The following is a 13462-nucleotide window of genomic DNA, read 5'->3' as shown; positions in this document are numbered from 1 at the left end:
TTTATGTTCACATTTGTGAGGCCTGGTCTATAGACGCATGCAGTATGTGGAGTATCGATGTGATCAGCCATGTGAAGAAGTATCAAAATGATCAGCCACGTATTGAGGAGTATTGAAATGATCAGCCATGTACGGGGGTATAAAGATGATCAGCCATGTATTGAGGAGTATTGAAATGATCAGCCATGTACGGGGGTATAAAGATGATCAGCCATGTATTGAGGAGTATTGAAATGATCAGCCATGTGTGGGGGTATAAAAATGATCAGCCATGTATTGAGGAGTATTGAAATGATCAGCCATGTAAGAAGGTATAGAAATCATCAGCCAGTAAGAGTATTGAAATGATCTGCCATGTGAGGACGTATAGAAATGATCGGCCATGTAAGGAAGTATGGAAATGATCAGTAGTGTGAGGTTGGAATGTCATTAAACACGTACATGCCTATTTCCATTGGTTTGGAAATGGGCATTTGACTGTTTCAGCACCTTCTCTGGAGGAAGATGAAATGCCTACTGCAGACCTTGATGTCAGAGAAGGTTCCAGAGCCTGCTGTGGGTAAAGGCCGTGCTTCCGCAGTCAAAGCCCACCCCCTCCCCCAGACTCATGCTTATAAACAATATTGATGAACAACAAGAACAAGCCTGCTGCTGTGCCTGTCGCTTTACGACAATGTTCAGTGGAGAGCAGATCATCTCAGCGATTTAACACCAGCCGCGTTTGCTCCTCTGCTGGGTAATGGCCTTTTAAGCAGAGCGGAATGAAGGCGCCTTCGCTGACTGAGCGCCCCGCGCGCACCGGGCTGTGTAAATCTGCCCCGCGGAAAGCTCGTCCTTGACCACATTTGTTGAGAGATGATTTATCAGCAGAGATGATATATCAGTGGACAGGGGGTTTGCACAGTCTTAGCTATGTGTATGTTTGTGTGATTTTTATTAAACCTAAAAACAATGAAGAAAAATTCTAGGGTATATTACATCACATCTCTTCCAGGGTGACCCCTGGCCTGTTCCCTGTGGCTCCTCCAGGCCCTGTCTTGATATGCAATTTGAAGATGGTTCTGGAAGCCTTTTAATGTTTGTGCTTAAGGCACAGTTAACGGTTGAGAAACAAATGTGGGTGATATGTACAGAAGATCCCTAGTGATATAAAATATCGGCATGCCCACACTTCTATATGCAGACTTTTGGGGGGGGTGGGGGGGTAGTGAATATCAGGTGAAATTTGGGCGTCTATAAAACCTCAATGGGACGTCATGGTGCAGTATGATGTAGACGGTCCTCAGTGGGACGTCATGGTGCAGAATGATGTAGACGGTCCTCAGTGGGACGTTATGGTGCAGAATGATGTAGACGGTCCTCAGTGGGACGTCATGGTGCAGTATGATGTAGACGGTCCTCAGTGGGACGTCATTGTGCAGTAAGATGTAGACGGTCCTCAGTGGGACGTCATGGTGCAGTAAGATGTAGACGGTCCTCAGTGGGACGTCATGGTGCAGTAAGATGTAGACGGTCCTCAGTGGGACCATAACTTTGGATTGAACGGGAATGTAAAAGTTTTGTGGGGAAAAAGAAAAATCACCGTTATATATCTGCGAGATCTGGTTATAAATAAGGGGGCGGGGGGGGTCATCACACTTCCCCCGATCGGTATATGACCATTAAGGTGGGGGCCATGCTAATATGCACTTAATTCCTCATCCTACTGCCTTCTGCTCGCTTTACGACAGCAGAGCTAAAATCCAGGGGAATTTCATGCTGACAGAGCGACTTGGTTAATTACAGACGCCGTGGAGAACATCTGCTGATTAAGATTCTAATAGCGCTGCCTCTGTTTGCTCCTGATACTGCCTGTAGGTCAGCTGTGCCGTAAACCGGCCATAAAAACATTGATTCTCATTATTCAGCTTGGCCTCATATACTCCCGGTGTCCACGGCACACCAGGGGGACCCAGGAAACGGCCTTGGCTCCGCACAACGATCGGCGCAGACCCCGCGCTGAGGTAACGCGGCTGCAGACCCTCCTTTGTCATATTGATATTACGAAGGCGCCAGGTATCGATGAAGCCGTGTCTCCTGGTCGCATTAGGCAGAAGGACAGGAAAAAAGAGTCAATGATGAAAGTATCGCATTCCGCATCTATAAAGGCCTTTGAGCGACCTTCCCTATAAAATTGCCTTAAAATGCATCAATATCTGCTTAATGTGGCGTATTTTTACCTTTAACCATAAAATAATGCAAATATGATTTTGCACAGTAGGAAAAAGAGGCAGGTCGAGCCTGTGCCTGAAGCATCCAGAGGTTAAATGCTCACCAGAAGCTTCTTTTTCTACACTATCTACAATGCCTAAAGTGTGTCTCCAATGTTTGCAGTGTATCTACAGTATATATAGTGTATCTGCAGTGCCTCTTGTATGACTATGATGTCTGCAGTGTCGGGGACCTACAGACAGTCCACATTTACCGGGAACTGGGAGGGAGCAAAAATGTAGACTGTCTGGCAGAGAGCTCAGACGAAGCAAAAAAGTGGACCGCCTGTAGGTTCCCCGGAACCGGATTGAGAAACACTGGCTTACAGGATTTACAGTGTGTCTACAGTGTATCTACAGTGCTAAATACATTGTATCTGCAATATTCATACAGTTATTACAGCATGTCTACAGTGTGACTACAGTGTCTGCAGTGTGTCTACAGTGTGACTACAGTACCTACTGTATATCTGCAGTGTGTCTACAGTGTGACAACAGTGTCTCCAGTGTTTGCGAGATCCACAAAATGAATTGTGCCTAAAAAAGTGAAAATGTGAAAACACAATTAAGAGAAGAGGGCTTAAAGAATTTAAGATGAATTTGCATTTCCTGGTTTTATTAATGTATTTTTGAAAAATGTCCACAAGTGTCCCTTTTGCAGCTGGAAATCTTTGCTGATGACACCTGGTCCTGTGCTTTAGCTTCTTCAGCCCCCCCCCCCCCCCCACCTTGCAGCTGTGGCCTGTGATTGGTGGGAAGGAAGCCCCCAGAACCTCTTTCCATACGCACTGTCATATGGCCACAGTATTATCACAGTCCACACGCTGTGACACATATGCACATGTACTCGGCCAGTTAGCTGAGTTGCTTAGAGCGTGATGCTAATGACAGTGTGGCCCTATGGGTTAGGATGCTGTTAAAATGATCGGAAGGTTGCAGGCTCAGATCCCGTGGACGGTGGAGTCGCCATTGTTACCTTTGAGCAAGGCCTTTTACCCCCAGTTGCTGCAGGTACTGGCAGACCCTGCTTTCTTAAAAAAGGCATCTGTTAAATAAAATGTAACTGCAGAGTCTGCTCTTAGTGGGTGTAATAACAATAATAATGCACATGGGAGCCAGTGAGTGCAGCTGTACTGTGGCCTACAGCTGCAGTGTACAGTGTTTCACATCACCGCCTCTCTCTGATGCCGTCATCTGTCTTATTTATGAGCAGAGGCCTCCATAAATACTCAGCTGTGATCAAATACTGATCTAGTCACCAGTGACATCTTGATAACCCCCTCAGATGAAAAAGACTTTGTCCGACATTATTTTCATTCTCAGCATTTGTGCTTAAGTGTGCAGATCATAAAGTGCCGTATCACTGGAGAGCTATATAACCGCCGGCCTCGGGGACGATTTACGTGCCACCGTCGCGACAAGCACGGCACATTGCTCACTCAAGTCATTCACATGAAGTTTAGTTTCACATTCATGGTACCAAAAACCGAGAGCTTCCAGTCACAGTGGAATGTCTTACTCTGCCACTCAAACAATCAGGGGGAAGATGGAATAAGTATAGAATTTCAACCTTTAATTAATGAAAGAATAAAAGATGGACGTATTCTTACATCCATTTGAGTCTTCTGAAACCTCATGTGAGATCTGCAGCGGGGCAGGGATGAGGCTAAAACGCTGATGTGCTCACAGCAGCATGAATACAAGTCTCACCTCACTCCTCACCTCACTCCTCACCTCACTCCTCACCTTATACCCCACCTCACTCCTGACCTCACTCCTCACCTCACTCTTCACCTCACTCCTCACCTTATACCCCACCTCACTCCTCACCTCTCTCCTTACCGTACTCCTCACTTCACTCCTTACCTCACTCCTCACTCTTCACCTCACTTCTTACCTTTCTCCTCACCTCACTCCTTGCAGCCCTGCTAGATGTTATATAGCAGTGTACATTTTACTGTCGCTTATAATTTACTGCTTTCATTATTCATCCCGCAGCGCTTGGTGCTACGCAGACCTTGGAGCCACACTCCACAGAGGCCTGTCGGGGTACAGAGTTACATGCAGACACAAACAGATACACTGCGCAGAGGCCTGTCGGGGTACAGAGTTACATGCAGACACAAACAGATACACTGCGCAGAGGCCTGTCGGGGTACATAGTTACATGCAGACACAAACAGATACACTGCGCAGAGGCCTGTCGGGGTACAGAGTTACATGCAGACACAAACAGATACACTGCGCAGAGGCCTGTCGGGGTACAGAGTTACATGCAGACACAAACAGATACACTGCGCAGAGGCCTGTCGGGGTACAGAGTTACATGCAGACACAAACAGATACACTGCGCAGAGGCCTGTCGGGGTACAGAGTTACATGCAGACACAAACAGATACACTGCGCAGAGGCCTGTCAGAGTATAGAGCTATGCGCAGACACTGCAGAGACCTGACAGGGTGCAGAATTGTGCACAGATACAAACAGACACAAATTTTAAGTGAAGAAGGGTCCTCTCATCGCCAAATAGCCAGAAAGTTACGTGTTTCTAAGCAAGAAGGGAAACCGTATCTCTTAATACAGTCAAGCAAAGGCTGAGAGCAGCTGGACTGCATGGTGGACTCGCTGCCAGAAAACCTTTACTTCATGGCATCAACAAGAAAAAAGAGAACTATGGGCTACAACACTGGAGTATTCAGGATGGGCAGCAGGTCTTGTGGATGGACAAATTGCACCAACAAGTTTGAAATGAGTGTCTAGCAAATGAGACAGAACTGATTGCATGCTTGAAAAAGTGCTGGCAGGGTTTGGACACCAGTTATTTCCAAAAATTGCTGGAAAGGATGATGTGAATCTGTGCTGCTGTGATAAAGGCAAGGGGTGGTTATTTTGATTAATCTTAGGCACTCTCATTCATTAAATTGCACAGTTATAATGCATAGTAAATTGTTACATTACACTGTAAAACCAATATGTTACACTTGTTTTAAGTAATTCTAAGATTTTCTTGTAATAAAACAGTGTATCGTTTATTTTAAAAATCAGAAGGTGGGTCCAGACTTCTTGTTTGTAATGTAAACGCCATGTTGAGGCTTGTAGACAAAATTCCAAAACATTTCACTTATTAATGTTACGATTACCTGTGACCCTGACCAGGAAGAGCAAATGGAAGAGATGGATGGATGGATGGAATATCGTGTAATATATTGTATTAGTAATACCCATAATTTCAAAATGTGAGAAGTCTCACACTGATTTGGCTGTTATATACAACATTTAACATCATATATGAAGAAGAACAAGTCTTTGTTCCTGACACACTGAGCTGCATATTCATACCGGGCAGAGATGAACGAAAGAGCTCCCACCCCCCAAGCATGAAGGGGGAACAGACTCGTCCTCAGAGCGTAAGAGTATCTGCTGAACCACACGTGACATCCATCATTACATCAGCAGACAAACCACCAAACGCAGGAAATGAGGTCATGCATCATGAGCTGTGCTGTAGATACGCAATAACAGTGCATGTCACAGAATGCCATGAAGTACCGATTGATTACAACCTCAGTACCTCCACACCAGTGAGTCGGTCTCCACACCAGTGTGGGTTTAAATTTAATTTTGTCTTCACAGAATATTTAGGGCCCTTTACAGCAGTTAAAGCTAAAGAGACAAAGCCAGGCTTTCTGGGAACTTCTTGAGATTAAGTGAATATGTAGAAAACCTGAAAACCTGCTTCTTCCATTTACCCTCATGAGGTCAATGGGCTAATCTTCAGCACAGTGACTAAATAATATGAGCAGCTGAGTTAAAATAAGGTCTACTTATTCAGAGTCACAATCTCACCATTGACGAGCAGTCAAAGCACTAGCTAACTGCTGTGTAAAGGGAGTCATATTCATAGAGCACTTCCCATCTGTACGGTGCTGGTGTATTCCTGCTCTCCACAGAGAAACACGTCACCACCTCCTCAGTGGGTTTAAACGGGAGTATTTATATAGGCGGGGTAGCTAAACTACAGCGTGAATGATTGCGGTGGGATTTCTGAAACACTACTTACACAGCAGCTCATACAAATTGCCTTTATTTGAAGTGAAATAAAAGTTTCGTTGTAAAATGAGGAATCCGTTCATCATCCAGGAGACAAGCAGAAATCAAATAAAATTATAACTGCCAACCGCTGCACATTCATTACTGGTAGTTCAATATCTTCGTGTCTGAGAAAAGATGAAGTGTGCTGTACTTCGTGGTCCCTGCTCCATTAAAAATGGAAAGGATGAGGAAGGCTGCAGGTTGAACCATACAGAAAAAAAGCATGAAAGCACTTTTACTGCTTTCCGTGATGATCTGACTCGGCTGCGGCATGATAATCGCTTTTCTCCGGCAGAGACCGACGCCAATCCCGTCCGTTTTCCCCGACTTTGAGTACCATCTGCCCTGACGATTTATAGACCGTCCCATTGCAATTAACGGCGAGGACATTCAGCAATACAGCTGTTTGGGTTGAAGCAGGACACTGTGCACATGTCTGAAAAACGATGATTTTATAGTTTTATATCCATTGTTTCACTGCAGCGCTGCGCGCCTGTTGTAAAAAATGTAAATGTTACGTTTAATATTTCTGAAAAATTCAAAAATCCAAAAAAGGAACAAATAACTTAGGCCCTATACATAATTTTACTAAACTCCAAGGAATAACATTATCTTTTACCATATAGTTATATCAAGCTTGCATTCAGGAAATGATGTAAAACGCCATAACCTTTGAAAAACAAAGGTTATATATATATATATAAAGGTTACCTCTATATTTAAAGAGATAGGAATAAATTATATATGAACAACAATTTTTAACATGTTATTTCTAAGGCGATGGAAATGAACAAATGACAAATATTGACAGACAAACTAACTTCATTAGACAATGAAATCAATACACTACACACACCGTGCTGTAAAAATGACTGTTTTTTGTAATTCTGTTTTTACAAAGCTTTTTTGACGTACTGTAAGTAGTACATTTTAAATATATTGGTTCCCATGAGCTAAGGTCCCGTTTTGGACAAGCCAGGTGGGCGGATGCATCCGGGGAATCCTGCCCCGTATATTAATCTGCGGTTCTTTCAGTAACGTTGACGCTTTCCTTCATTCACTCTTCAGTGTTTCTTATGGTCTGGGAAAAATCTTCGCCATTTATCATTCTGCCGAAAGAAACACAATAAAACGTATCGCCACCATGTAATTTAAAGTCCATCATATTATTTTTAATCAATAATTGATTTGCTTTTAACTGGAAATGCACTTACCTTTTTGGCCCCTTTCTGTTTTATGTCCTCCAAGGTCTCGTAGGTGTTGTTGTGGGAGGGGGGAGTGCAGCCCCCTCCCATAAATCCCGAGTCAGGAATCTGCTCGTAAAGTTTGTCAGGCATCACGTGACAAGCTTCGGCAGGAACCTGGGCGTACAGGTTCTCCTCCTCCTGCTTTATGGGCGCCTCACGCAGTTCTGCTTGAGTCCACTGGGTGGCGCCGGCCAGTTGGTACAGTGAGCCATGGGAGAGTTTGTCCATGCTGTTGCTGCTGGACTGGGCCAGAGGAGCTGGCTCTCGGAGGCACTCCGTCACATCCAGAGACATCGTGTGGCAGGTGGCTTTCTTGACAGGTTTCGGCGACAGATCCGGGGGGGTGCAGGAAGTGGCGTGCTGCACTGCGCTGTCGTCCAGAATGGGAAGCGACTTGCTGCGGCAGTCTGACAGGCTCAGCTCTGAGGGCACCATGCCCTGCCTGCTTGTAAGATGGGCTTCAGCAGCTCTAGGGAAATTCCAGGAGAGGCTGTAGGGATCCTCCCACTTGGGGGCGCTGTGCCCCTTCCTGGATTCTGCTGAACTGCTCAGGCTCTCTTTGCTGCTTAGGGGGGACTCAGCTTTGTCTTGCATTCTGGTCTCCTCTAGGCTGGAGTACCTCATCTGGTCAGGGAGGGGGCTCTTATCGACCGGGGACTTCCGTCTTGGCACCGGGGGTACTGCCTAAGATGTATGAAAGTGAAGTGAAATTCACCAGGAGCACCTTAATCAGGAAATAACAGGAATATTTACTATTCCGGGCTCTGCCTACCTGCGGAGGAGGGGTCTTTTCGAGGGAGGAGCTGGCTGTGAGTTTCCCGGCAGTTTTGGGGGGCAGGGCTGGGGGCTTCCCGGCCGCCAGTCCACCCCGCTGGTTCCAAAAACTCCTCACGGCCTGGACACTGACAATCGATTTCTCTTTCTGGTTGGACTGGACCACGTCGTAGATGTCACTGTCGGAGGACTGTGGGGACACAGCAGTGAGTATCAGATGGTGACCGGAAGCGTATCCCAGCATGGACACTGCGCCGCCGGCACCGCACCTCACAGCAGGACGATGTGAGGAACTCTCCGAAGGGCTCGATGGCGCTGACCCGGTAGTACTCGATGAGATCCATCAGGTTGTTGTGCTGCTCGGTGTCGCCCGAAACAAGGAACTGTCCAGCCTTGGTCTGGTTGATGACAAAGTGACGACATCGGTCACGGCCTCTGGAAGGGAAAAAAAAATGGTGTGGATGAAATCCATCCATCCATCCATCCCCCACAATCACTTATCCAGAAGTGGGTAACCATCTTGGACACACAATGTGAGACCCCGATTTATGCAGTTGCATGGTTCCAGACTGCAGCAGTCTAGACCTGTATGACTGTGGGGAGGGTGTGTGACCCCACTCTGCAACCCTGAGGCTACAGTGCTGCCTGCTGAGCCCCCAGCCAGTGTCCTCATAAACCTGCCTTTCATACCCTCCAATAAACACAGTTATATCAATGAAGCATGAATGCTAGCAGACTTTGAACTTATCATACTTGTCGTCCCTCATTTTACATTATTGTGACACTATTTATATCGTTGCTTTTATATTTCATTATGATTTTATTTGCAATTTCTATATTATCTTTTATCTTATTAGGTCTTTGTTTTTAAGCCGGATCTGCATGTGGTAACAGTATTTCACTGCACTCATGTTTGCTGTATGTTTGAGTATCTTATAGATCAGCTTGAATCGCAAGCATGAAATCCTGCAGTATTTCAGATACTCCATATATGCAAACGCATCCTCAAATACTGTCTTCAAGGACACCCTGGCTAGCGCTACAGCACCGGTAAGCTTAATGAGCCTGTCTTTATGGTGAGTTATCTCAAGCAGAGCAGTAAAGGCAAGGCTCACTTATAGGAGAGGATGTATCCGGTAGCCTTGTCACTGAGTCGAATGAGAAAACAGCCCAGGTGTTTATCACGCAGCCGATCTTCAGCATCCCTGTCAAAAAACAGGAAGTCATTACGGCATTAAAATACCAGTCAAATTAGATGAAAATGTTGTGCTTAGTCTTTTAAAGTTCTTTTTCAGTTTTCCAGAAACTACACACATTTTGCCAGCATGTGACAACAGCAGCACACTGGGACTGGTGCGTTAGGGATAATCCAAGCAGACACCTTGAGCGACGCAGCCCCCTTCCCGAGGACGTATCTCTCCGGAGGTCCGCTCACAGCTTACTTTCTTGTGATGCATCCTTGAAACCAGGCAGGGAAGCTGCCCTCTTGGAGGATGAACGGGGCCTGGGTCTCTGTAAACCAGCGGAGAGCCCGCTCTCTCGCGGCGCCCTCCCCAGTCGCCGCATTCTCTCCCAGCGAGAGCCGCTCCATCTTCCTGTGTCCCTCGCCGCCGAATGAATGCGACGTCCAACAGGTTGCAGGTTTTTTCACCGGCACGGTGCCTGTTTTGCCTATTTTCCTAACGACGTCATCCAGCGCATACGAACAGCTGAATGCTGCCATTGTCTGTGGCTATCATCCCTGACATCACCAGCTACCGTCTCCAGTCTCTGTATTTTACTATCACTGTTCCTATTTCTTCTTTATGATGTGAGACTTGTACTGCATGTAAATTAAAGTGCATTTAATGTGTCTCTCTTCATATTGGGAATTATAAATGGCAAAGAAATTAATGTTAGATGTTTTTGTAATATGAATGGCGATAGGCCTATATATATAGTCGGTATAGAGTTCTGTACAGCTATTTGATTTTTTCATTGTTGCTTTTAATTGCTCTCACCTGGCAGAATGGCTCTATGTTTGACCTGTCAAACTGCAGAATCAAAAGTGAAGAGCAGAGGGCATTATGGTTATGGCACTGCATTGTTGTCAAATATTTGAAATGATACACTGTTGTCTCGTGCTTGAACATTCCATTTAATTGATTGATTAGTCCTTCTTTGGTGAGTAAAAGCTCCATATAGATTGTGATTCCATCTCTACATCTGGGTGTGGCAACCGCTGGAACTGTATAATAACTGTATAATTTATACAAATGTAACCCCTGCTAAATTAAATTTCTGTGTTAAGTTTTAAAAATTGTCTTTAATGTGCGCTTCTTCGGGTATAAAGACAAACGCAAAACCACAGAGTGTTTTTTTTTTTACAAATTTACCAGTGACCTTTGCTTATTTTCACTTTGAAATAAAGAATAAGAAATAAACACTAGGTGACTGCACATCACTTACTGTCACGCGGCACATGCCTTTTTCCCCTGTGTTCTCCATGGTGTGGCACTAATGAGCCTCACCTGTTCCTTGTTTAACTCTGCCTCTCGTTTCAGCCCCCGTGCGAATGATCCCAGGTGCCTCTCGTTTCAGCCCCCGTGCGGATGATCCCAGGTGCCTCTCGTTTCAGCCCCCGTGCGAATGATCCCAGGTGCCTCTCGTTTCAGCCCCCGTGCGGATGATCCCAGGTGCCTCTCGTTTCAGCCCCCGTGCGAATGATCCCAGGTGCCTCTCGTTTCAGCCCCCGTGCGGATGATCCCAGGTGCCTCTCGTTTCAGCCCCCGTGCGAATGATCCCAGGTGCCTCTCGTTTCAGCCCCCGTGCGAATGATCCCAGGTGCCTCTCGTTTCAGCCCCCGTGCGAATGATCCCAGGTGCCTCTCGTTTCAGCCCCGTGCGGATGATCCCAGGTGTCTCTCGTTTCAGCCCCCATGTGGATTATCCCAGGTGCCTCTCGTTTCAGCCCCCGTGCGAATGATCCCAGGTGCCTCTCGTTTCAGCCCCCGTGCGAATGATCCCAGGTGCCTCTCGTTTCAGCCCCCGTGCGAATGATCCCAGGTGCCTCTCGTTTCAGCCCCCGTGCGAATGATCCCAGGTGCCTCTCGTTTCAGCCCCGTGCAGATGATCCCAGGTGTCTCTCGTTTCAGCCCCCATGTGGATTATCCCAGGTGCCTCTCGTTTCAGCCCCCGTGCGAATGATCCCAGGTGCCTCTCGTTTCAGCCCCCGTGCTAATGATCCCAGGTGCCTCTCGTTTCAGCCCCCGTGCGAATGATCCCAGGTGTCTCTCGTTTCAGCCCCCGTGCGAATGATCCCAGGTGCCTCTCGTTTCAGCCCCCGTGCGGATGATCCCAGGTGCCTCTCGTTTCAGCCCCGTGTGAATGATCCCAGCTGCCTCTTGTCTGCTCCCTCATCTGTGGGGTATATAGTGCCTCCTCGTCCTGAGCTCCCCAGTCCTGTCATTGTAATGTTATGTTGCTGACTGCATGTACCCCTTTACCGTGTGACCAAGAGGGGTGAAACAAAGGGCAGGGAGGATAAACCAGAAGGTAGAAAGGCTAAGCACTGCAACAAATACCTAAGGAACAGTAACACAGACCACTAACTAAACCCAAGAAACAACAAGCGGGAACCTAAGCACACAGCAGTAACATCTACATCCACAATGACCAACAAAGAACAGGGCAAGGCCAAGCATATATACACTATAAGGACAAAAGTATTGGGACACACCTCTTAATTGAATTCAGGTATTTCATTCAGACTCATTATCACAGGTATATAAAATTAAGCACTTAGCCATGCAGTCAGGTTTACTGATTTGTGAAAGAATGGGTTGTTCTGAAGAGCTCAGTGATATCAAGTGTGGGATTGTCATAGGATGCCACCTTTGCAATAAGTCAGTTTGTGAATTTTTTTCCCTGCTAGATATTCCATGGTCAGTTGTAAGTGGTATTATCACAAAGTGGAAGTGTTTAGGAACAACAGAAGCCCTGCCATGAAGTGGCTGACCATGTAAAGTAAGAGTGTGGACGCCGAGTGCTGAGACACATAGTTCTTTTGACTTAACTGCAGAGTTCCAAACTCCCTCTGCATTAACTCCAGCACTAAAACTGTGCAACTGGGGCTTTATGGAATGGGCTTCCATGGCTGAGCAGCCAAAGTTGGAAGCTGTATGCTTCCAACTTTGTGGGAACAGTTTGGGGAAGGCCCTTTTCTGTTCCAGCATGACTGTGTCCCAGTGCACAAAGCAAAGTCCATAAAGACATGGTTGTGTGAGTTTGGTGTGGAAAAACTTGGTTGTCTCACAGAGCCCTGACCTCAACCCCATTAAACAGCTTTGGGATAAACTAGAATGGAGATTGCAAGCCAGGCCTTCACCAGCAACATCAGTGCCTGACCTCACACATGTTCTTCTGGATGAATGGGCAAAAATTCCCACAGACAAACTCCAAAATCTTGTGGAAAGCCTCCCCAGAAGAGTGGCAGCTCTTGTAGCTGCCAAGGGGGGACAAACTCCATACTGATGCCTATGGAGTTAGAGTGGAATGTCATAAAAGTTCCTATAGGTGTAACAGCCAGGTGTCCCAATACTTTTGACCATATAGTATATACTCTAGTAACAAGGCTAGACAAGAGATAGGTGTGGGCCAGTTACTAATTACACATGAGGGACTCGGAGCTAAACAGGTGAAGGATATTATCAAACACTAGGAGAGACTGGGAACAAAGATCACAAGTCATTACTACAAAACTAAAGACAGATAGGGGTGAATAGAAATGAGGATACAAAAACAAGGACCTATACTAAAATTACAAGAACATTAACAAGGGGTAAACAAAACTAATTAACAGCTCGACCTGCCTTGATTGTACACCATATCTTTTTAGAAATAAAAATTGAATACAGAATTACAGCCAATATATTGCCTCACACCTCTGGGGCGGACTGGGTTCAAGTCTCCTCTCTGGCTCCTTGTGTGTGGTGTTTAAGGCTACAGCACCGAGGAAGGAACGGGATGACCAGTGACACCTGTTGGCCAAAATGGAAAACGACAGAATGGGACCATGCATGGGCTGATCCTGACAGTGGTTAGAAGATGAATGGATGGAATT

At 46.2% G+C, this 13462-nt stretch overlaps 1 protein-coding gene across 1 annotated transcript; it reads right to left on the bottom strand.

Moving 5' to 3' along the window:
• Positions 1–6815: 6815 nt before the first annotated feature.
• On the bottom strand, positions 6816–9960 carry sh2d7 (SH2 domain containing 7). Its single transcript, XM_023819122.1, has 6 exons — positions 9805–9960; positions 9478–9567; positions 8632–8797; positions 8361–8552; positions 7556–8272; positions 6816–7450 (listed from the first exon to the last, which is right to left on the bottom strand). Exons 1-6 carry the CDS (start codon positions 9951–9953, stop codon positions 7406–7408), a joined length of 1359 nt encoding a protein of 452 aa, XP_023674890.1. The 5' UTR covers positions 9954–9960; the 3' UTR covers positions 6816–7405.
• Between the last annotated feature and the right edge of the window lie 3502 nt (positions 9961–13462).

The sequence above is a fragment of the Paramormyrops kingsleyae genome, chromosome 11 (genome assembly GCF_048594095.1).
Source record: "Paramormyrops kingsleyae isolate MSU_618 chromosome 11, PKINGS_0.4, whole genome shotgun sequence".
NCBI classification, from domain to species: Eukaryota; Metazoa; Chordata; class Actinopteri; order Osteoglossiformes; family Mormyridae; genus Paramormyrops; species Paramormyrops kingsleyae.
Note: the sequence above shows the minus strand (reverse complement) of the source record. Positions and strands in the feature narration are given on the sequence as shown.